This window comes from Candoia aspera, chromosome 4 (assembly GCF_035149785.1).
Source record: "Candoia aspera isolate rCanAsp1 chromosome 4, rCanAsp1.hap2, whole genome shotgun sequence".
Taxonomy (NCBI): Eukaryota; Metazoa; Chordata; class Lepidosauria; order Squamata; family Boidae; genus Candoia; species Candoia aspera.
Genome location: NC_086156.1, coordinates 44,197,755 through 44,222,418, shown reverse-complemented (window position 1 = coordinate 44,222,418; position 24,664 = coordinate 44,197,755). Strand labels below are relative to the sequence as shown.

Below are 24,664 nucleotides of genomic sequence, written 5' to 3'. Positions count from 1 at the left end.
CCTTACCTTAAAATTTCTCCATCCATTTCCCCATTCTTAGCTAGTGTACCTACTTGCTCTAGGGTGGGTTTTTTGTTTTGCTGTTTCTGTATAACTTGCAACTGTTTACTACATTTCCACACCAAACACAGTACCTTCATCTTTGATAATTAATTTTCAAATCCATACTATTTAATCAAACAATCTATATCATTCACTTCAAATCATTTGGGTACTCAGCCAATGATATGTCATCATCTGCACACAAAAATATTTATTCATAAGCAGCACTACTTATGCCTTTTATTCATCAATAAATTTATTTATTTATTTTATATCCTGCCTTTATTATTCTTATAAGTAACTCAAGGTGGTGAACATACCTAATATTCCTTCCTGCTCCTATTTTCCCCACAACAGCAACCCTGTGAGGTAGGTTGGGCTGAGAGAGAGTGACTGGCCCAAGGTCACCCAGCCAGCTTTCATGCCTAAGGCGGGACTAGAATTCACAGACCCCTGGTTTCTAGCCCAGCACCTTAACCAATTATTCTTGCCTCACTCCTTTCTCAGTTTGAACCTAAGAATTCCATTTATTTTCACACGGACTTTATTCCATCACTGTAATGGACTGTGAGAATAACCTTGAGGAACAGGAGGAAGAGCTGCAGCCAAGACAATGGTCAGTCCAAAGCAGGAATGTAATTTGAGAAAGGGTCTCAGACTTGACCCTCCCTAGCTCTCTTTAGGATAAAGGCAGGGAGTGGGGAGGCACATTCAGGGTTGTAAGATTCTGTTACTGTAACCTTATAACAAAACCATAACCCTAACCCTGTAATAAAAGTAGTTTTAGTATTCTTAACTTTCACGTTCAAAATTTCTATTATCTGACCATTGTCCTTGCTGTGGCTCTTCCTCCTCTTCCTCCATTTTTTTCTCTCTATTCCAAGAAACTTCCACTTTCCATTCATTATCCTAAGATATTAATCTACTAACACTTTTTCATACCTGGCTCATATGTTCTCTTTCCTTCTCTTCCATGTCCTTTTTTTCCTAAGATCCACTCTTGACACTTTGACAAATTGGTCTGTCTCACATTCAGAACTTCTGATCAACCTAATAACCTTAATTCTGTCAGTCTTTCATCACAAATAATCAAATCCATCATGCTTTAAGATTTACATTTTTTTGTCTTTAATTCTATGAATTAAAATGATAATAGGATCTGTTCGGTGAATATCTGCTTAGAAAAGTCTGTTTCAGGTACATAGCTTAAGCATATATGAACAAACTTGTGCTTAAGCTAAGTACCTGAAACAGACTTTTCTTGGCAGATATTCACCAAACAGATCCTGTTATCATTTTAATTCTTGGATCTCCAAATGGCCCAATCACTCTCTCCTCTCATTTCTACCTGTCCAATCATGTCACCTAGCAGAATATATTTTTACTTTGAATTGCGTATATTCAGAAAGTTGCACATTTTCTTCCAAAACTCCTTAAGACTACATATGCATTCATCTTATATTCCCACTTTTTAACTTGCTCTTGGTTTATTCTTGTATAATTTTTTTATTTTATATCATCATCACCATCATCATCATCATCTATAGCTTTGCTTTTCCATATTGCGAAACTAATTTTAAAAATTAAAAGAAAAAAAGCAGACTTTCATAATTGGATGTCTTACCTGGGTCGGTATTTTCCACAGGTTTGTTACAAATGACTTCTGATGGGTGAAAGCCAATCTGCTCCAGCCAGGGATGTAAGTCATAGTAAGCATCAGCAACTTGCTGCAGGACATACAGGCAATATTCTGCAACTTCCTCACCTTTACTCTGGGCTAGATCAAGAATTTTACGAACCTTAGGGAGAAATCACACAAAGTATCATAACATATTGAGGCTATGGGTGAATATTCACTGGGCCACCATCATACATTGTTCAATTGCTTGATGCTACAAATGGCTATAACGCTGACAACTTCTCCCTTAATATGACTGTTGACTAGAATGATCTTTCTTGAAACCAGTCCCCTCTAAGACATGTTGAAAGGGCAGCTCCAGAGAATTCCTAATTCTGTTGGCCATGGTGATCCAAACCTCCAGGAAATGCAACTTCATCATAACAAGAAGGTCTCAAGTTGGAAAGGTCTGAACTACAGCTAAACCTTTATTGGTAATTGGGCAACTTTACAAATGTAAGAATAAGATGACAAGAGGGGAATTTGCTTGCTCATTTTCCTATTTCCTAATTTTTCTGCACTTCTTTTCCCTAGTTCAGCCTGCCCTAAGATGTCTTCCTCCAGATGCAAATTACTATATTTTCCATTGCATCCATATATGCATGGCAAAGATAATGATGACTGGAATTCAAACTCACCTGGGGAAGACTGAGCTAGTTCCAAAGAAGTCAACAGAGTTGTAACTTTTTCATACTAGGCCATTACATTCCTGCATAGTTATTGTCAGTTCTAAGATTTTTCTTTTGGAGAAGGTTGTTTGCCAGAACTGGATGTACCAAAAAAATAATAATAATTTCATCACCCAAACCCCACCCTGTTCATGCACCTCCTTCTAAAATAAAGTTCTCGTCTCTTCTTCAGAGTCAGTATGACCATAATCTTTAGCTTATTTTCTTGAAGTAAATCTGGAAGAAAGCAAAATGGTGGATACTGATATAAGAAGCCACGGTGAGTGGATTTTCTCCAAAGGCACTTTCTTCCTTTGCTAACAACCTGCAAAGCAGACTAGCAGAAGAATGAAATTTCAAGAAAAAAGTACTTTGATTTAGTCAAAGTCCATATTGTCTGCCTGCTTTACTTCCCCAATAAGCTCATGCTTGAGAAGCAAAACTACCCATATCACAGTTTTGGCAGACCTGCATTTTGTATCCACTGGTGCCGCAGTCCAGGAGATAAGTAGCCTGCTTATATTCCACTGATATATTTATTCTACTTTCTGATCATTTAAGATTACATCCCAATAACTGTAATTACATTAATAAAATGTCATTACATGTAATAATAAAAAATACTTATTCCTCATCCTGCCCAAGCCTTCGTGAAGTATCTACCAAAGGGTCAGGACTAAACATTTATTTTCATGTGCACTCTCCTGCAATATGATAATCTTAGCCAGGCATGCATAGCTGTGGTCCAGTCAACGGCTATGCTAGGCTCTGGGAGGAGCATGAAACATCATATTCTAAGAAGCAGGCAGCACCGGGACAAAGAATTGGATGAGGTCAGGGCCAAAATAAATTTAAATTCATCCTACGAAAATGTTAATGTAATTACAATTAATTCATTAAATTACAGTTAGTGTGATTGCTCCCCATGTATTTAACATTCTCCTAACATCCCATTACCATCTGGTGACTACTTTTGGAGAACTCCAGAAGTTGCAACTAAGGCAGGGGGACAGGAGAGACATGTGACCCAGGAAATGCAAGTGGTGTACCCCAGTGTCTGGAGGAATGCTACTTCATTACTTACTTACACAGAGGCGCACACACACACACACACACATACATGTATTTATAATGGGACATGAAAGGTTTTGAGTGTCCATCATTACCTATAGAAGCTTCTCTGGGATCTGGAATGTGATTGAAACAGTTTCTAGAATCAGAGGAAGCTTCCATGTTACATTTGGAGAGCTCCCCATTTCAGATGCCTACACAAGTGCAGAATTCAGGAAGGGACAACCAGCACAGTCCCTCTGATTCTTTCCTAATACTTTATGTCCTTAAGCAGATAACATGACAAAGGGGCTATATAAAATAAGCAAACTTTTTTCCCCTGCACATTAATAGGATATAACTAATCTACCATCAAGTAAGAAAAAGGCCACTATCAGGCTGGCTAACACTGACAGTATAAATGCATTTTCACAAAAGCAGTAAAAGTAATCTGAAGCCAGTAGAATCCAGAACCTGAAGAATTCTTGCCTATCAGTTTCTTGACTGACAACAGGAAAAGTTTTGAAGCTTCAAATGCTGCTTAACTGGTTCATCAAGCAGATCAGCCAGAACCTTCTGAAAACTAATAATTATTAACTAGGGAAACAGCTCAAGAATCGTCAGACTCTGAAGGAATTAATTCCTAAGGCTAGAGAAAAGCATTTAAAAGAACACTCGTATCCAGAAGTACACGTCTTCCCTCTCATGGTTTGAATGTCTACAGATACGCTTTCCATCCAGATTTGTTGTGATTGGAACGTTGACTGAAGGGAAAAGGTTATTCACGCATGTGATGATGTAGTGAACGCCCACACTGCCTTTTTGCCTATCAAAATGTTTTCAGAAGGAGTCATGATTATGAGAAGGAATTTCTGCTTTGGATCTTCTCCATATGAACACCTGCAATCTATGTTAAACTGGTCTTATTAAATAAGATAATTAACCAGCAACATATAAAAATATATACTGTTAGCCTATTAAGCTAAGGACATGCCTTCTATCAAACCTGCTGATGGAGAAGAAAAAAGTCAAAGGATTGGTGGAATTCCTTTTATCTGGGGCCAGCACTAAACCCAGACAGTTTGGCGGAGGACAAATGGGAAGATCAGTTCAAGTTCTTCCAGACCGTCTACTCACTTGCCTAAGTGAACCTAGTGGCCTCCTCTGATGACTAGATGAGCTGTTAAATTCAAAGCTGCATTAAAGGCACTCATGCCAGGCTTGTTCAAGTGAGATTGCTTTACTTCTGCAAAGATTATGGGTAAAGACAAGGTTTCTATAGTGCACTAAGCCATGGTTTGCTCATTGATTAAGCAACCCCTGGTTTACTGATTAAACTACCCTTAATCCAAAGACTGAAATAAAAGTGAATACTGTACCTTGTCTGCTTGTGTAGAATACTGTGCAGCAATCTCTGCATCTTCTGTGGAGAAATAGTCATTCTTAATCAAGTTGTCAATCAAACACTGGGTGTTGTGGACTCGATCAACTAGCAGTTCTCTGTGGACTTTCAGTAAGTTTACGAAGGACAGTGAATCTCCGCCTGCTGCAGCTTTCTGGGTAATCTTCCTCTTACCAGCTAGTTGCTCTTCCATTATTTATTTCTTTATCGCATTTCTTACGATGAGAAGAAGAGACTGTGCTTCCCAAATTCATGTGTGGGCAGCTGCAGACGTATTGTGTTAAGGACCAGTTTCAACAAGACAATCAATCACGTCTCACCTCGGTGGATCCGTGAAGGTAACAGTGTATAAAACATTCAGTCTTTCACAACCTGGCATTTGTTGGGTGATGCCGTGTTGGGAAATAGTTGTTATGCAGCCAAGACTGAAAAGAAACATTTGGAAGTAACTAACAGACACATCTGCTAACTTATTTTGCAAGAATGTTCTTGACTTTTTCATCAATATCTTATCTCCAAATTCCTACAGAAAAAGTGCTTTGGCAGCATCTCCTTCAGTGTAAACGGGGGGCCGGTTTCACTCACTGCTAAATCATGGCAGGGTTTTCCCATGATCTGTTGAACAAGACAGACCTGGTTCATACACAAAGGTAGGCAATAAAGTATGGCTTATAAGCCATAACAGCTCAGCTGACACATTTATATAAGCACTGGGAGTGGGGAAGCAGGAAGGTGACATCAAAGTCGTCATGACATCATTGTGCAATTGATACAAATTACATTGGCTGTGGCTTTAACCAGACACCTATACACCTTTGTTTGTTTGTTTTTATTTCGCTAAATTTATTTTAGCTGCCCACTCCAGCAGGAGAGCCAGGCCCCTGTGTAGTGGTTAGGACACCAGGCTAGAAACTGGAAGACCAAGAGTGCTAGACCCCCCTTGGGCACAAAGCCAGCTGGGTGACCTTGGGCCAGTCCATCCCTCTCTCAGCCCTGGGAAGGAGGCCATGGCAAACCACTTCTGAAACACCTTGCCAAGAACACTGCAGGGACTTGTCCAGGCAGTCACCAGGAGTCAAAAAACTGACTTGAAGGGACCAAAAAAACAAAAACACCTCCAGCAGACTCTGGACAGCTTACAAAACTGAACCGATTAAAAACACAGACAAAACAAAATAACCCTGACTAAAAACAACCATTAACAGAAAGCATGACAAAGCCTGCCCCTCCACCCCAAACACAGTAACCTGTGTTACTGCCAGGTTTTAAGGGCTTTTTGGACCCCCAGGGGAGAGGGCATGGTTCATATTTCTGGGGGGATGCTGTTCCAGAGGGTAGGGGCCACAATAGAGAAAGCACGACAGAGAAGATTTATCTACAGTCATTTGGATGCCACCTCCATCTAAGACTCAAAGCACCTCTCACGGCATCATAACACCACTAACACACAATACGGGTAATCCTCGGTTAACAACCATTCATTCAGCGACTTTTTGAAGTTACAATGGCGCTGAACAAGGAGACTTATGGCCAGTCCTCATAGCTGTGGCCATTGCAGCATCCCGGCAGTCACGTGATTGCGATTCAGGCGCTTGGCAACTGACTGGCAATTACAACAGTCATAGCGTCCCACAGTCATTTGATCGCCATTTGCAACCTTCACAGCCAGCTTTTGACAAGCAAAGTCAATGAGGAAGCCGGGAGGGAGGTTGCAAATGGTGATCATGAGATGTTGCACCTAACGACCGTGCAGAATTCACCTAACAACCACAACTGGAGCTGCTGGAAATGCCATCATAAGTCAACATAGTCAGTGGCATCACACTTTACAACCGCATTGCTTAGCAAGGGAGTTCCTGGTTCCAATTACCACTGTTAACTGAGGACTATCTGTAATCCAAAAATACTCAATGCAAATAATGCCATATTGTCATACCATCATAAATACACCTCAGCCATCAACCAAGAGTAAAACCAACATTAAAAGCTAGATCCCCATAAAACCAGACACCCCATGTTCCATATTATTTAAGCTAAAATTGCATTATGGCTTAGTACAAAGTGTGAGTCCGATCAAATGGTATTTCTGTGTTGCATAGTTACATTGCTAATTAATAATAAAATGTATAAATACCGTCCTTTTCCACATGTAATTTTACAGTTCCCAGCATAACCCATCATTGGCATGATGGCTAGAGCTTGACACTGTAATTGTAATTCTGCAATATCTACAGGGCTGCAGGTTCCCCACACTTGCATACTGTGATTATTCTCACTAAAGGTGACGGGATGGGACTGAAACTTTCCACAGTTCCAGTTAGGGAGCTAGGAAGTTACAACTCCCAACATGCAGTCACACACACAAGTAAGTGCTTGCAAAAATGAGACAGTATGGAAAAAGTAAGATGACTCAGTCCTGGAGAGCAGCAGAACATTCTCTATGGCTGGAGACATCTGCATTACTAAAAAGACAGATAATATTCTCAGTTTAGCATCTATACGATAGAGTTAAATAGTTACGATGATAAAGGAATTATTATTCAGGCAATGATTAGAAAGTGATACAAGGTGAGAGAAGAGATGTGCTATACAGATTTTGGAAAACTTTCACCTCTTTGCAAATGGGGTACAAAATAAATTTTACTAACAATGCTTGAGAGCAGCAAGTTGTTGCTTTTTGTGGATACTGTACAAACAATAGGCAGCACCTTGTTCTTAAGCTTGGCATTTCTAGAGTTATAAGGGCTGTGATATTGCTAAAATTAAGCTTTTCTTAGGAGGACCTAGTTGCCATAAACATCAATGGCAAATAGGAACAAAATAGAACAAGTTCCAGTTTTAAAATATCTTGGAGTAATCTTTCAAGCCCAATAAAGAGAATATCTGTAGCTCAGGGTTGAATCATGGAGTCCATGGTGCTCCCTGAGCTTGGTGGTTCCTTGCAGACATTTCATTACCCGACTAGGTAACATCATCTTTTGTATTGTTTATAATTGTTTTTATTTTAGTTTTAACTCTGCTGCCCAGAGTCATTTGTTGAGATGGGCGGCCATATATATTGCATAAATAAATAAATACATGCCGTACAGCATTTGGGATATAGGTTTAGCTCTAAACAGCTTAATGGCAGCAGGTATGCATCTACCTCCCTTTGAGTAGAAAAAACCCAGGATTGCCTTGGCACCATTGTTGGCTTTGGCAGAGATTGCTCTGGATTGTTCCTGCCAATTTCCAGAGGCTTGAAAGAGGTACTGATGATTTATTTATTTATATTTCAAATTTCTATCACCGCCCATCTCTCCCAAAAAGGGGACTCTGGTGCCAAGGCAATCCTGGGTTTTTTCCACTCAAAGGGAGGTAGATGCATACCTGCTGCCATTAAGCTGTTTAAAGCTAAACCTATATCCCAAATGCTGTACGGCATGTATTTATTTATTTATGCAATATACATGGCCGCCCATCTCAACAAATGACTCTGGGCAGCAGAGTTAAAAATAAAATAAAAACAATTATAAACAATACAAAAGTTAAAATACACAGTGGCTGAGCAACGCCAACCCAAATCACTTGCATAACCAAGATACGCACCTACCAAGATCTAAAGCCCTAGGATACAGTTCAGTCTAAGTTTCTGTGAGCAGCTCCCATGCTATGTCCCAAATATCTTAATCCATATGGAAACAGGAATGATTACACTAGAGGTGATGAGAGTTCGTGTTTGCTGTCTCTCTTATTGGCCGAAGCTTTTATTTTCTGATGGCCCACTGGCCCTACTGATTCTTCTTATAACTTTGCATCAGGATGGAAACAAAAAATCACAGCTGACCTGTGTTCTGGCCTCTCCATCCACTCTCCGTAATCTCTAGACCTAGAGAAAGCGAAAGCCAAGATTTACCAGAGGTTTCGATATTGCACATCAGACTTGAGTGCTACAGGCAATCTACATGGGTGGGTTCCTCCTTGGAAACCTTTCAGAGCTGCAAACTATCTATTCAAGCTGGTTTACAGCCCACTGTAGAGCCTTCTTCCTGGCTGGTTTTAATGTTCTACCCTCAAGAGTATTGGATGGGAGGTTTCACAAAATCTGATTTCATGAGAAATTGCCCCTGTGGCCAGAATGAACCTGAGACCTTAGTGCACTTATTCTTGCACTGTTCCTTTTATGAGAACTTATGCACACATATACCTAAACCTCCTCCTTGTAGCGATCAAGGTCCTAATGAGGGAGAGGTGGTTGAGTAGCACTCTCTGACCAGCACCCACTATCATGAAGATAGTTGCTAAGTTTTTATCAGCAGCTATTGCCATAAGACGACTTAAGATGTCTTAATCTTGGAACAATATAATGAAGTTCTGTTACCCTTTTATTTTAAACTTACAGTAATTTTATCTACCTTGTCTTGCTGTTTTAGTTTGCTTACTTTCTATATATATACATTTTAACTGGCAGCAAGATATTTGGGAGTAAGTCTACTACACTGTACAATGGCTAATTTAAACTATAGTTAATTTACCAAATACTGTAAGCCATACTGGCTGGCTTCATATGTTTATGGCTTAATATGTTACATTAAGACATAAGCCATGGTTTAAAAGCAACAGTGGTTGAACTGATGCAGCATGGTAGGCCAAAACCAAAGTAATGTTCTGGTAGTCTTACAGTGGTTTACACAGCAAGAGACCAGTCAAGAAATTAAAATACTCACATTTTAGTTTCTACGAGCATGGGACAAATAAACTACTTTTTATTTTAACAACTTTCATTTCTTCTTGTCAGAAAAAGACCCTGATTTGGACTTTTGAGAAAAATCTGTCAGTTTCTTGGCTCACTCACATCCTGCTTCCACTTAGCCAACCTCTTTTAGAACAAAGCAGGAAGAAAAAAAAGGGAACAGACACCACAACTTTTGCGGCGATAACCATGTTGTAGAGTCTTATGGGGGAGTTTATTCAACCGGCATCCCCCACTGTATAGATATTAGTAATGAGTAAATTATTAGAAGGCCAAAGGGAGAAAAAAATTCCCTAAGAAAAGGGAACAGAGATCTCAGGTTTCAACAAAAGGGACAAATTCTGACTATTAATTTATTTAGTTATTTAAAGCTGTTTTTAGCCCCCATGACTAGGGGAAAATACAAAACTTCTATTACATACATACTTCTCTCTCTCTAGAAGACTCCCAATGATATTTCATTGAAGCATTTGTCAGATTTACTGCTTACTAAATTTCCAATTTTGCCTTCTCCATTTTCATAGCAACTATATGAGGTAGGTAAGGTTGAAAGACAGTGACTGCTCCAAGAAAAGAGTGAGAACTTTACAGTGAGAACCACTGAATCTGTCTCCACACCTAATTTAACACTCTGATCACTGCAGTCTATTGGCTCTCCTAGGGTCATCCTTCCACTTAGTTGTAAAAAAAACAACCACCCTAGTAGGAAAGGTTTCTAACAGTCCAACCCCTGGATCTTAAAATGTAACATTAGGAAAAGCTTACAAGTTCAGACTAACCAAATCATAGGCTCATAGCTTATTAAAATTCAGTATTACCATACTATTATTAAAGTTGAGGCTAAATCTTTCTATACTTTAGGGGTAGCAATCCAAACTTAAGTTTGCTAAAAACAAGCTGTCCTTCTCCTTTGGACTGCTATCCCTCACATACCAACCCATGCCAGCTGGAAATCCTGAGTGTTGTCATTCTAAAGCAGCAGAGGGAAGGCTGGTTTCTAACCCTCAATTAATGTTATGTTTCCATCACTGATATTTTTACCCAGCCCCCCAGATGGAGAAAGAAAAAGACAACATAAGTATTTCTTTATTCCAGGAGCCAGTTCTCTTTGGAAAAAGAAAAGCCTCTACACTGAAAGTTCTCAAATAAAATTATTTATCAGTGAGGATCAGGAAATCTTTGTCAAGCAAGGAACCAAGATTAAAAGGCAAATGTCTCCCCTGCAGAGGGCAGGGTGGGGTGCAGAATTCTCTGATGAAACATTTCCATCCATGTGTCTGTTGGGTTCTGTTTATAATCTGGCTGACCATGTCTGGGCTCAGAAGCCAAGCATGACTAGGTTTAGTTAGTCCTTGGACGGAAATTCCAGAGCTGTAGGCTAGACTGAGAAGTTGGGAAAAAGGAAGAAGGCACTAGCAAACTGCTTCTGTATTGTTGCCTAGAACACTATATGGGAGTATCCACGAAGTCTCCAGCTCAACTCAGAACCTTGCCTTTTACTTCTATGGCTAAAACACGGCTGATACATTTTAATTGCAAGAACTGCCCAACCCAAATATAACACCAGTTGTTGAGACATGGAGTGCCTCTTCCTCAAGAAACTTGAAGCGCCCAGGCTACAGTTGAGCACAGTGTTTCTCAATCTCGGCAACTTTAAGATGTGTGGATTTCAACTCCCAGAATTCCCCAGCCAGCATGGGGAAGCAGTCATGCAATGAAATATATTTTAAAAAGCCCAAACTCAGGAAGACAAACATTTTCAACAACATTCTACTTGTATAATGCATTCACTATGACTAGGCATACAGGATTCATTACAATTCATTGTAACACACTCATTGTAATGAGGTGTGTTGAACTTCTTTAAAAAACAATAGATGGGGCATTAGATGTTAAAATTGCAAGTAGATCCCCACCCCCAATTTAATTTTTTCCCCCTCGCAATTATACATGCTTCTGAGAATAGGAGCTAACTCTGAAGAATTCCCTATGTTGTCTTAGACCAGGTAAATGGCTTCCATTTCCCCAAATCTGTCTAGGTTTTTATGCATACTTCCAATCTTAGATTCACTGATTGGGCCTGCACATCATACTAAGCCATAATATGGTTAGTTTGTATTGGCTCATTTCATGGTATATCCTAGCCAAAAATGAAATCTACGTAGCCTTTTTCTCAGCTTACAGTGATGCTGAACTGCTTAGCCACAATTTACAGCTTAGGTTTAAGACAAGGTTTGCTTCAGAGAACAGGTAACTGACTGAAAGGCATACACCAACATCTGCGACAGCAGCAATGCTGATCCCACAGTTGAAGGATTAGATTAAAATAGTAAACTAAGGGGAAGCCCTTGTCTCATTTTAAAAGTGTTACAGAGCACTAACTTGGAGTTACAGATGTTAGCCCTATGGTCGTTTTGTTGCTGAAATCATTTGTTAGCCTGAGAGATAGTGATTAGCCCAAACTCACTCTGGTAACTTCACAACTAAATGGGGACTTTGCTCTGGGCCTGTTTTATCCAATTGTCTAACTACTGCACTAGGGGTATATAACTTACTTCCCTTCTGGTGTTTTCAATTTCCCCTCCCATCAGCTAACATATGTAATGGCAGGAGGTTGTGGGTACTGCAGTCTCAAGTATCTGAGAAACATCATGTTGCTCGCCCCTGAAGTACATTATGCTAGCTCTGCACTCTTTAAACTCAGGCGCTCTGACTTGCCCTCTCCCCTTCTGAAGTCCTCAACTTGCAGCTCAGCTCCTTTAGCACAATTGTGTCATGCCTTGTAGCATCAACAGCAGGTAATTTTGAGCCACTTAGTAGATCAGCCACCGCCAGCTGTCAAGTCAGCCACCAAGATTTACACATCACTCCATGGCTGCATGCCTGTGATAGCAACTAAAGTAAAAACTGGTTCTGCCACTGGAGTTGACACTAATAGAGAGTTCTCTTCTCCCTCCTTGATGCCTCATAGAATTTGACTTATCTTATTATCAGCAATAAATTCCTGCTGCTGCTTCACAACGCTGGCTCCTGATCACACATCTTGCCACCACCTGCATCTAACAGTAGCTTCAGCCCAATCCATTTGCAGAGATCTCTCTCATTTGGAGAAGGCTGGTGCATGTGTTTAAGTATCACTCATATCTATACCCCACCCTTTGATTCAAGCTCACAAGATCTTTAAGCACTGGAGCTTGTTAGCTTCTCTCTTCAAGTGAAACTTAGCCACTGAGGAGTATTCAGCAAACCTGGTTTAAATAAACCATGGCTTTTTATAACATATGAAACCAGGCCCTGAGAAAAGGAAGCAGCCCACCACTAACTTCGGGAAAGGCTGTTCCTTTCCCCCTTTTATTTATCAGCTGTTCTCAGGAAAACGCCTCTCAAGAACTCTGCCTCTCATCTTCACTCAGCTTGGAAGTTGACATCCTTCCTCCACCAATACTTTTTTCTATTCCCCCTTTCCATGAAGGGCTCCCATCTCTTCCTTGACGCCGGGCATCCCAAAGCAGGAATCAGCATTTCCGGTTTTAACAGCCTTTCTTCCTTTTTAGGATTACCCTGTGCGACGAGGCAGAACAGATGCCCTCGATGTCAGACTCGGAAGCCCGCAACTCTTTCGTCGCTTTGAATCTTGGAAGGCACTTGCGCTCACCCAGCACCAACTACCAGTTCGAACGGCAACTTTCTCCGCCAGACACTCCGAGGCTACTCAAGGGTCGGGAGGGAAGCGCCCCCGAGTGGCATGTGGGCAGTTCGCAAGATGCTTAACGCTGCCGTTGCTTCTTCGCCTCGCCTCACGACGGGGAGAGCAGCGCAGCCCCGACGAAGCGAAAGTCAGCTTGAGCCCTACTCACGCTTCCTCGCCAGGCTTCGTGTCCAAACTCCTGAGCGTCCACGCAATCCCAAGGGCCGCCTTTCCCGTTCCCCGACTGCTTTCACGCGTTCCATGCACTCCCAGCTCCCTAACCTCAGGGCGCGCTTCAGTCGTACCTGCAGCTGGATAGACAGGACTAGAGAAAGAAAAAGTAGCGGAGGCGGATCGGGCTTCCTGCGGGCGCGGCGCGAACTCCAGCCTCGCTGGAGGGGAAACTCCACGCCCTGCCTTTCCTCTCGCGGAACCCCCGCCCTCGAGCTCCTGGCTAGGACAGCCCTCCTCCCAACCGGCCCGGCTCAGCTCGCACTGCCCTCTGCGGGACTCGGGGGAAGCCGGGAGCAGGTCCTCGGCGCCCGGCTGGGGGCTGCCTTATGAACTTTACAGCGTTGCACCGGAATAAGCGCCATTGTTCCTAAAACCAGCAACGCTGCCTAAAAACAGGTAGCCTATATGTCGTTCTCAAATTAAAACCTTAATTTCAGGTCGTAGGATCACAATTCGTAGCTCCCCTTCAGGACTTGTTAGCATGACCAGGAGTACTAGCTCTATCTTTATTGGAAGGTTACGTTAACAGAGTCTGGCAAGGTTGGAAGTATTTCTCCCCTCCCTTCCTTTTCCTCTCCGGAAAACTAGGGAGGGTCCTTTCTGAAAATGCTTCCCATGCCCGGTCTCCTTCTGTGGGTTGAGACATATTTTACAGGCCTGTTGTCCACACTGTGGCTCTCCCTCCTGTTTCCCAAGGGCATTCCCACAGACCATTACAGGATGTTCTTTGCAGCTCCCTCCTCCTAATTTTTTTTATAAAACTAGTTTGAAAGGCTTGTCAAGGTGAAGGGGTGAGAATTAGTTAATGCATTTTTTGTTTTACACAGGACAAATCCTCATTGTTGGACACCTTTCTCCCATATAACACACTGCACAAGAACCTCCTGCAACTGTCCATCTATAAAAAGACACACATTTTTGATTCATCTTGTTAGGCACTGCAGCTATAATCAATAGTTTTTCTACAATTCCTTCTCCGAATTCTAAACCCCAGAATTGCTATGCCATCATAGGCACATCTTTGACATGACAGAAGAGGGATTTTCATGGGTTTATAAATAGTATATAAATTTTTACAAGGCCAGAAACAATTCCCAGAACAGCAGTGTATTTTTTTTTAATGCGGAAAAGTGAGTTGTGATTAAATCAGCTTTTTAAAAAGGTTGGGAGAAGGGTTGATGACTGGAGGCTGGGATAATAGCTTTCTATCCAAGCAAAGTTAACATACAGCTAGTCCTCGCTTAACAATCCTAATTGGGACCGGAATTTCTGTCACTAAGTAAAGTGGTCATTAGGTGAAATACCACATGACCATGCCACTTAGTGATAGCAATTCTGGTAGTCCCGGTTGCGGTTGTTAGGTGAGGACCTCCCGCTTCTGCCTTGCCATGCTCGCCTCGTCTTCAACTCCCCCCACCCACCTTTCTCTCCCCCATCTCTGCCCTTTTGGCTGTCCTGTATTCCGCCACCTACCCGTGCCACCCACAGCTGACCTTTGCCATTGAGGGGTGGGAGATAGGCGGGTGAGGGGAATTGAAGCGCACGCTGCAGTTGTAAATGTGAGAGGGCTGCCAAGTGCCCCCAATTTTGATCATGTGACTGTGGAGGGGCACTGCAACAGTCGTAACTTTGAGGACCAGTCGTAACTACCATTTGTTCAGCACTGTCATAACTTTGAACGGTTGCTGAGTGAATGGTTGTTAAGCAAGAAGTACCTGTAATATGTAAGAGATAGGTAGCTCTAGACTCTTTTCAGTAGTTGGATCGAACTGGCGCAGAAACATTCAGATTAAAGCACAATCCAGAAACTATTCCCAGCCTCAATTTATTGCACAGAATACAGAAACAGAAGAACCTGAAGGAAAACAATGGATTTTATATGAATTAATTAATAATCAAGGATCATCTTTCACCTTATGGTGTATGCGGCATCCACCAGTCATTTTGACCATGTTAAAATGTATCTAGACTACTGTAATATAAGAGAAATAGTCACTAGGATGCTCAAGAGAATTAAAACAAGTTACACTAAAATAGATCTTCAACATTTTGTTTTTCTGATGCACTGAGAGCAGCTTCAATCTCCTCAAACACTGGCGCAGGTCCTGCATAGTTGTTAGTCTCTATAGAGTCTAATTTCTTTTGATAATCCATTGGCAATCCATTCTGTTTTGCACCCATGCAGATGACCTATAAGAACAAAAATGGAAAGGTTCCATCATTAGATTTCTGTTCCTTACACAAATAACTGGGAGAAAAAGGATGAAGAAATATAGCAGCTTCAAACACACCCCATTTGAAGACTAGATAGTGGGCAACAGACAGCTGGTTGCGTTCACTGGCTTAGTCAAGAAGTCAATATAAAACAGACTTGTATGGTGCAGGTTGAGCAACACAGATACAAAAGCGCTTGCAGTGTCATTGCATAGCATTCACTGAACCCCCAACTAAAGAAATATTTTAAAAATAATAAAATAAAAATGACTGAGATCTCATGAGACAGCCACATCTTTATTATACTTACACCCACCTTTCTCTGAAAGCTCAAGGTAGCATAGACGGGGATCATTTCATCCCATCAACAACAATCCCATAAGACCAGCACTTTCATCAAATGGTGAGTCGGCCATGTGCAAGTCAGGCTTCAATGGTGGATTCCACACGGACCATGCCAAGGGACTCTTGGGCAAGGCTTGGGGTGTGGCATTCATTAGCTGCCTTCATGCTGATATTTGGCGACACCTCTGCACTGTATCTTAGGCCTTTCTTTGAGCTTTGTCCGATCTTGGAGGAGGGCAGTGGGGTTTTGGTGGGGAGGGACTGGAAAAACCCATTCTGTGATTAGAATCACTCATGTAACTCAGTATCCAGATATATACTTTGGAAAAAAATCAGACATACTATCAGCTTGGCAAGGAAATGCTTGTTGACACTGAGTAATATAAACAGTTGCTATTTCATATATTTACAGTATGATAGGGAAATGGACAGTAATTCCTTCAGGGATAAACTGTGGTTATATAACAGCATGGAAGCAATGTTTCTGTTGGTCCATTACTATGGGAAGTACATCTAAGGAATAGGAATGGACTCATGTGCATGTTTCAGGCTAACAGAACAGTTTCTGCTAGTATAATGTGCAAAGAGTCAAAATGCAAGGATCAGGGCATAACTGTCTTGGCATCAAGCGACAGCTGTAATTACCACATTGTGCTTTGCAATTAAGTGCCAGCAAAACTATTCCAAACATTATTAAATCTCATAGCCGGTTGTACAAGTTCAAGTGTTTTACATTTCAACATATACAAATATTGGCAGGTTATCTCCAGAAATGCTCAGACATGGCCTCCTTGCCACCATCCCCCTGGGTAAAAAAATAAAACAGGAATAGAGAGAAGGGACACAAGATAAAAGGTTGCTATGTTTTTCATCTTTTGCACTGCAGATTAGAACCTGGAAAGTTCCATTCCCCACTGACAAGAATAATAGTTATATATTAAAAAGGAACTACGGGGGCAGACTTACTTGATAACATAAATGTAGACACCTCAACCATTCCTTTCATTTTCCCCCTCCACACATACATTCTTTTGGACAAACAGCCTCCCAACCAATTCTACATCCACCCCCTTTACAGTACAAGCAGCTTCTTATAATTACTTATCATCTATGTGCTGGACAAAAAAAAATGAATATAAGATGAAAGTTACTCTGGTTGCAAACTAAGATGACTCTACAATGGATTCAAATCAAAATGACTTGAATAACTCTTCTTATTCTTAAAATAAGGTTCTTAAAATAACTCTTTGGGGTATCAGTAAAAAGTACAAGCCTTCAGAAAATCCCTTCTTTACAGCCACGGGTACAACAAAGGGAAGTAGTTATTGCAAAGTCATCAGCTTGACATGATGCAAGGTGCATGTTGACTCCGTATGTCTGATTTGTACTTGCCACTTTCCAGGAAGGAACGTAGTCTGGCCAGACCACTGTACCAAGCAGTAATCCCCAAGTGTAACCATGCAAACAGAAACACCTTATTTGAATGGAGCAAAACTGTTTCATAGTTATGTGGCAAAGAGAGAAAGAGAGAGAGAAAGAGACCGGGGGCTCTAGAGAACCTGTAGAGTAATCTTTTATAATTTACTCTGAGTAAAAATCCTAGACAGCAAAAGCTAAGCTACAGTGCCAAAGTAAACTTTACTTTGGAAGAGCATGTAAACACAAAGCTTTCATCGCTTGCAATAAAACTTATTAATCCAGCTATACATTAAACAAATTAGACATATACCCTTGATAATTACAGAATGTCATAAATCAAACATGTCCACGCATTAGTTAACTGGAACAGTATTGAAATCTGTTTTATCTTTTACGTGAAACCAACTACTTTTTCCTTAGATTCCATTACACTTAAAGTATGCCATTATGCACATTGTTCTAGATGATGAACTGCTGGAGGGAAGTGAATTCTTAGTCCATTCAGAATTGCAAAAGGATCATACCTTTTTATACTGTGGAGAAGGAAGATCATGGACATAGTCATCCATCTGGTAACTATGACATTTAACTACTTTCCCATCTGGAGTCCTAACTATGATTTCAATTGGGATATAAATGCCATTTTCCACTCCTTCTTGCCTGAAACAGAATAAGGAATGCCATGCCAAGTAAATTTATTTATTTATTTATTTATTTCTCTATCCCGCCTTTATTATTTTTATAAATAACTCAAGGCGGTGAACATACCTAATACTCCTTCTTCCTCCTATTTTCCCCACAACAACAACCCTGTGACGTGAGTTGGTCTGAGTCAGAGTGACTGGCCCAAAGTCACCCAGCCAGCTTTCATGCCTAAGGCGGGACTAGAACTCACAGTCCCCCGGTTTCTAGCCCGTTGCCTTAGCCACTAATCAAATATATTGATTTACCTCCTAAAAGCAGCTATTTATTTAGCAAAGCGTTATGTAACACCCCATCATAAGTGACTTAAAAGACTACTCTTTCCAGTAGTTCTTGAAACTCAAGATGCCAACAGTATCCAAATTTGGGATGCTAAGGCTGCATCCAGAGAATAGCTTTCTCAGCTGCTCAATGAAAACTTAGTACTAAATGCAAATGGAAAAACAAAAGAAAGGAAGCATCTTCTATAGTTTTTTTTTCCTTGAGAATTGCTCCTCAGAATCCTTTCATATAATAGCCTACTAATACCTTAACTTTTGTTCAAATGGAGCTGAGATCAGCACTCTCCCTCAATAGTCTAGGTGTGTCTAGAACAGGGGTACACTATTTGATTCTCCCCAGATGTTTTGTACTACAACTCCCAGAGGTTACAACAGCATGGCCAATTGCAACAATTATGGAAGTTATATTCAAAACCAGCCTGACATTTTCTGCTTCTAGAGGCTTGTAAATTTCACACACAACCCAGTTCCAGTTAAGACAAAAAGTTCACACAAATTAATTTCAAGAAGTCACAAGGCAATATTAATTATCAGCGCCAACTTCACCGAAAGGACAATATCTCCTCCTCTCATTTTCTGTTATTTGTGGCCCAGCCAAGCATACATCCTAGCATTCTTTCAAAATGGATTAAATAGAGTTATGTACAGAACTGGGAAGACCCAGGCTCAGTACTATACTCTGCCAAAGCAGCTTATCAGATGACTGTCTCTCAACCCAAATGACTTCACATTAGTAGCTGTGCAGATAAAATTGGAAGCAGAAACACAATGGGTATCACCTGGAAATCTGGGAAGAATGGTGGGATGTAAATAAAATAAAATAAAATAAATCAGAAAAGCCCTAGATTGTTTTTCCAAATATATGGCAAGCACTGGGATTACATTTGCAAGTTCAATTATACTGGCCAATTTGTAATATTTCATTTTGATACTTATAATGGGAACATCTGTAATTAGAGGAGTTTTTTTAGCTTGGGCAAATTTTGAAAAGTGTACGACAAACATCCAGAATAAGATCTCAACAGTGTAAGATCTGTGCAAAAATTAATAGACAGTGGAAGAACTGTATGCAACGCACCTATCGAGAGAATATAAATCACTAGTATTCATTTTCCATATTATCCCCCACACTTCTTCACCAGGGCTATAGGCAATAGTAGCTGTACCTCCATTCCACTGAGGACTTGGTTTCCCTTGATGAGAGCCAAAAGCAAGTTTATAATCCTGTGAATTAAAACAGGAAAGTCAGCAATCTCGTTTTAAGTTTCTAGTTTTTGTATAATGCAAAATTTGGAAAGGCAAAAGAAGCAGACTGGAAAAGTTGTATCTTAGATCACATATCTGATTTAAAATTCCATTTATGGAAAAAATTAATTAGAAATAATGAGTTCAGGAAGGAAAAAAAGCCACCATGAACCATATTTCTAGAGTTGGAAATCGATCCAAAACCTGTATTTTGAATGCTTGCAACAACAGAACAGCTAATTGAGTAACTAACTGGCTTTCAAACACTAAAGGTAAACACTGTTAAACTATTTTTCTCTCTGTAAAAATAACCATAGAAAGAACATCAACAGAAGCAGAGATGAATATTCAACATATATCCCTTGTATTATATAGCTATAGCTTTAAGTATTAGTTTCTTACTAATATTGTTGAAAAAAAGAAAGGTAGTACAAACCAGTAATTGTGCTAGGGTAAGGAAAACCACAGATGGGTTTCTTAACATTATTCTTTCCTGCAACAAGTTACTACCATAGGCAAAATAGAGGTAATGTTCACTCCTGCAGTTTTGCATTTTCAAATCTCCACCCAGTCCAGGACAGTTGTTAAAGGCTTCCATCTTTTGAAACTGAGCCAAAGAAAGCATAAATTAGACATTTATTCCATATACATTAAGCAAATCAGTAGAAATAGCATGGAATATCATAGAATTCCCTTACACTTGAACCTGCCAAATAATGTTTATTTTCTTTCCTTTTTTATTTTTGTTTATAAAGCCTATAAACTTTAGAGAGATCTATAACGAGATCGTGTAAGCCCTCCGAGGTAGACCAAACTTGGAAACCAGACATGCAAGCTAATACTACTTTTATTACAAGTTTACAATAACAGATTCGTGCATGTCTGAATGCGCTCCCCCGCTCCATTGTCATGAGAACTAGGGAGCATTCAGTCTGAGACTCTTCTTCAAAGTACATTTCTGCCCCGATTTCTTTTATCTGATCATTGTCTTGGTTACGGCTCTTTCTCCTGTTCCTCAAGGTTATTCCTTCTTCCCATTACAGTCAGATGCATTCCTATACCTATTTACAGAGGGACTTCCAGGAACACGGTTTTATTGCATCTCTAAGCCCTATCCCTTTCCATCCCCCTAGAGAGAAACCCTATCTTCCTTGCTCCTGTATTTTCCCTCTTGGTAAGCTAACTCTGACTGGGTGCTTGAAAGAACTCCCACCTGCAAGCACAGATTCCAGTTTTGTTTATTTCAAGTGTTTCCCCAAAAGAAAAAGCATAGGAAAACTAAGTCATCCTTTGGGGAAAGCACTCCCCAGTGGAGAGTATTTGCAAGCAATGGCTTCACAGCATGTTGGCAATCCCCAAGAACAATGATGCTAGCTCTGATAAATGGTGCTTCAAGGCACTCTCAGTGGGGAATGCCTTCAACAGAGGTCCCCAGGGAGGCACCACTTCAAGGTGCGCCAGACACCTTGAAGCAATTCTTCCCTAGCAGCTGGATGACATCTGTAAAAGGAGACAGAACATTTGCCCTCCCCATGACATCATCTGACCTACAGGAATGAAGGAGGGAAATGGCCTTTGGCCCAGATATTTGTTTTCCCTGAACAGAAACTGTTTCCTAGGATATGCCTTGGATAGTAGTCAAAATCAAGAGATTGATGAGTAGCTTGCAAGTTGGGAACACCATCCAGTTTTACACTCTGTTCGGCCATCATACAAAGCCATGGTTTGCTCAACAATGATTTCTTATTAAAACAAAACTAAACAAACCACACTATGGTTTAGCATATTTTATGAACTGTGCTTTAGGAAGTTCATCCCTTCAGAAAAAGACCCGAAGGCTGCAAAATATGACAAATTGCTCACTAAGTAAGATTTAAATGTGCAATTCCAAACAATTGTATTTATATCCTGGCAATGATCTATAGCTCTTTAAGAGTAGCACAAATGTCACAAATCTTTTTCTACTGAGATATAACTGTACCTCCTCCTAGGTACAGTTTATTATCCTGTGATATTTTACTGTAATATTTCTTTTTTCACAGGGGTTTCTTGTTCTTCCTGAATTGCCTTTCCTACCCGTGTTTTCTTCTGGAAATTATTCCAGTCACAACTGATTAGCAGCACAATCCCCAATATTTCTAATAAGTTGCATTCAACATTTTAGGCTGAAGAAAATTGCTTAAATAAAAGACATTACCTACTTTTGCAGGGAAGAGATAGAGGAGAAAAACGCTATCTCAGAGCAGCAGTTTAGAGAAATCTAAAACAAAGAAAAGTTTGTTTCAGAATTAGAAACAAAATGAAAAGGAACTGCAACCCTCAATTTCATATTGCTGCAGCTAGATAAAACTGTCATAGAGATTCCCTGAGCTCTGCACAGTTCCAGAACAACTGTTCTATCTCAAGGTGAAGTTTACCCCAACAAAGAATGAATTCTTTTGGGCTATGCATTTCCAAACTCAGTAACTGATTGATACCAAAGGGCTTCAGCTACAGTAGCTCAACTGCGAATATCACAAAAGCACATCCAGAAGCATTCAAAAGACTGCACAAGCAATACAATGCAAACAAGAGTTACCTAAAAAAGCAAGAAGGAAGGGGAGAACCATGGTCCTCTGATACTTCTAAACGGCAACTCCAATCAGCCCCAGTCAGCAAGACTAAAGGTGAGGAAGTCTGGAAGTTGTAGTTCAGAAGCATCCAGAGGACCACAGGTTGCCTTACAAGAGTAGAACTGTACCTGACTTCCTTAGCTGTACTTCGCCATCCTAAAGGAAAGCCAAGCAATTGTGCAGACAAATCCAAATGATTGCATCCAGGACATTGCCCTCATCTAATTCCAGGCCCCTGAATGAGACAGCCTGATGCCTGAGGGTCAGAGCAGTATTTCTCCCTTATTCTGACACTGTCCAAGGGCAGCCTGGAGGCATGTAAAATGGGCCTCTGTTAGGCCTTGATGCCCATTACTTTGGAGAGAAGCCAGGTGTCTGCAGTGACCTGAAAAAGGGCAGGGATTAGTAACACATTTCATGCAAATTTAATCTTGTGTGGACAGTGGATGGCTATAACTCAGAAGTGGGGAAAAGCCATTAATCCTCTCCTCGATTCTCGATTCCCCCCACACTATTCCCGACCACAGACCACTTGATCGAAGAAACCACCGTGTGGAAAGCCTCCTTCCTTTCGTCTGGTCGGGCTCCCCTCCACGCCACAAGCACCACCAACTGCCCAGCAGGTCCCCGAGCAACCCGCCTCCCTGAATTCCCTCCCCGGCTCCAGACCTGCCACTGTCGCGATCTCTCCTCGCCCCTTCTTCACTCTGCAGCGGACCGAAACAACCTGCAACATTCGCGATGACTCTGCTCATTGGCTAAGCACACGGTAGCCGCCGACTCTGATTGGTTCAAAAGAGCTCGCGCAAGCTTCCCATTTTTTCTTGTTACGCTGAGCGGAAGGTCGGTGCTGGCGCTTGGAAGCATGTTTTGCTCTTCGGTGACATCTCTTTATCCGTGCTTTTAGAATTAATCGAGTAAAGGCTCTCTCCCCCCGCCCGTCCCATTCAGAACGATTTCGCGTAGTAGGGTGTTTGCTATTTCTAGCGTTCAAAATCTTTCCCTAACGGTGGCAGTACTATTATTCCATATAACATGGCGTTGGGACAAACTGCTGTTCTGAAGCAATTTAGGGTGGCATCTGCCATCATTTCAAGGTGTGCCCGGTTGCCTGTGAGTAAGAATTACGAAATTCAGCCAGAATGATATCTGAATAGAGGACCTGTATGAAGCAATGGACTGCAACAACTTGAGAAACAATTTCTATTGACTTCAATGGGGTTCACTCTCAAGAAAGCATAGAATCCTTGGATAATTTTTTTCCTAGTAAATAGGCTCAGTGGTATATCAGGCCATGGCAGAGGCCAGACTAAACTGGCAATTTCTATGTATGGCTATGTAGAACTCACACATTTAATTCCTATGTTGCACTAACTCTTACCATTTGGTGGAATAAAGCTATGATACAGTGCACATCTGAACATATCAGAGTGGCTAGGTTTGCATATTAAGCCATAATATGGCTTATTCAGTTTCTTATTAAATTTATTTGTAAACCATGAGGCTTAACATGTTGAACAATCCAGTCAATTTAAATTATAATTTAAACCATAGTTAAACCATAGTATGCAAACCAGAGCTCAGCACAATGGGTCAACCAGTTGATAAGTGCTTTTCCTCCACTAAGTTGTCCTTTGTACATCTTTTTTTATATATATAATTTTTACCGAGAATTTTGATTGTAATAGTAAAATCTAATACAAACTAAAAGAAAAGAGAATAGAAAGGAGTGAAAAGTGCAAGGAAAAAGGAAAAAAAAAGAAATAGAAAAGTAAGAATGTAATAAAGAGAAAAATATATAAAGAAGAGACTTCCAACCTTCATCACAAGTATAAACAAATTTAGTGACTCTTCACCCCTCTAAGGTTACTAACATTTATCTCTTTATCACATATCCCATCCCTTATCTATAAACAAATCCATAAAACATCATCTTTTCAATCATGGTGTCTGCAGAAAGCCCATAACAGGTTGCCAGAAATAACAACATACCTTGTTTTAACCTTGATCAAATAAACCAACATTATATTCCTTCCTTTTATTTCTAACAGTCTTGACTTTTAGTTCATTCAAAGGTTGTAGGATTTGATTTCTCTTCATTTCTTCTTTGTCCCATTGCACAGAGTTTTTCAAGGCTTTAACAAGCCTCTTTTGTAAATCCAATAGGAAAAAATTATCCAAGTCAGTCTCTCTGTTTGTCATTTGTATTTCTTTTTTACATTTTAAAACCTCAGCCAGTTTCTTTTGTAGATCCAGTGGAACATCCTTTTCTAAGTCATTCTCTTGGCCTGTCAATTGTAAATCCACTTTTGATACCACCTCTATCTTGGCAGATAAAATTTGTTTTACATC

General features: G+C 40.6%; 2 protein-coding genes across 7 annotated transcripts in view; both read right to left on the bottom strand.

Moving 5' to 3' along the window:
* Positions 1 to 5,236, bottom strand: part of NOD1 (nucleotide binding oligomerization domain containing 1) — a 34,585-nt gene extending 29,349 nt beyond the window's left edge. The window contains exons 1-2 of the mRNA XM_063303959.1: positions 4,818 to 5,236; positions 1,667 to 1,841 (exon numbers count right to left, since the gene is read on the bottom strand). Of these exons, the coding sequence (XP_063160029.1) occupies positions 1,667 to 1,841; positions 4,818 to 5,033 (391 nt within the window). The 5' untranslated portion in view covers positions 5,034 to 5,236. The remainder of the gene's footprint in view (positions 1 to 1,666; positions 1,842 to 4,817) is intronic.
* A 10,060-nt stretch (positions 5,237 to 15,296) lies between these two features.
* On the bottom strand, positions 15,297 to 22,965 carry GGCT (gamma-glutamylcyclotransferase). Of its 6 annotated transcripts, none has more exons than XM_063303954.1 (6): positions 22,842 to 22,965; positions 21,902 to 21,960; positions 20,137 to 20,307; positions 19,534 to 19,679; positions 17,997 to 18,132; positions 15,297 to 15,684 (listed from the first exon to the last, which is right to left on the bottom strand). In XM_063303954.1, the coding sequence occupies exons 3-6, from the start codon at positions 20,296 to 20,298 to the stop codon at positions 15,523 to 15,525; spliced, it is 606 nt and encodes a 201-aa protein (XP_063160024.1). In that variant the 5' UTR covers positions 20,299 to 20,307; positions 21,902 to 21,960; positions 22,842 to 22,965; the 3' UTR covers positions 15,297 to 15,522. The 6 variants fall into 6 exon arrangements, with proteins under 6 accessions (XP_063160024.1, XP_063160025.1, XP_063160026.1 ...); XM_063303955.1 differs by having other exon boundaries at positions 22,862 to 22,956; XM_063303956.1 differs by lacking the exon at positions 22,842 to 22,965 and adding an exon at positions 22,441 to 22,699.
* Positions 22,966 to 24,664: the final 1,699 nt, after the last annotated feature.

Coding starts and splice junctions, on each gene's coding strand:
- GGCT (XM_063303954.1), bottom strand. CDS start 20,298: ATGGAAGCCTTTAACAACTGTCCTGGACTGGGTGGAGATTTGAAAATG. Junction 18,133..19,533: donor GATTTATATTCTCTCGATAG/GTGCGTTGCATA, acceptor ATTCTGTTTCAG/GCAAGAAGGAGTGGAAAATG. Junction 15,685..17,996: donor CTTCTCCACAGTATAAAAAG/GTATGATCCTTT, acceptor TTGTTCTTATAG/GTCATCTGCATGGGTGCAAA.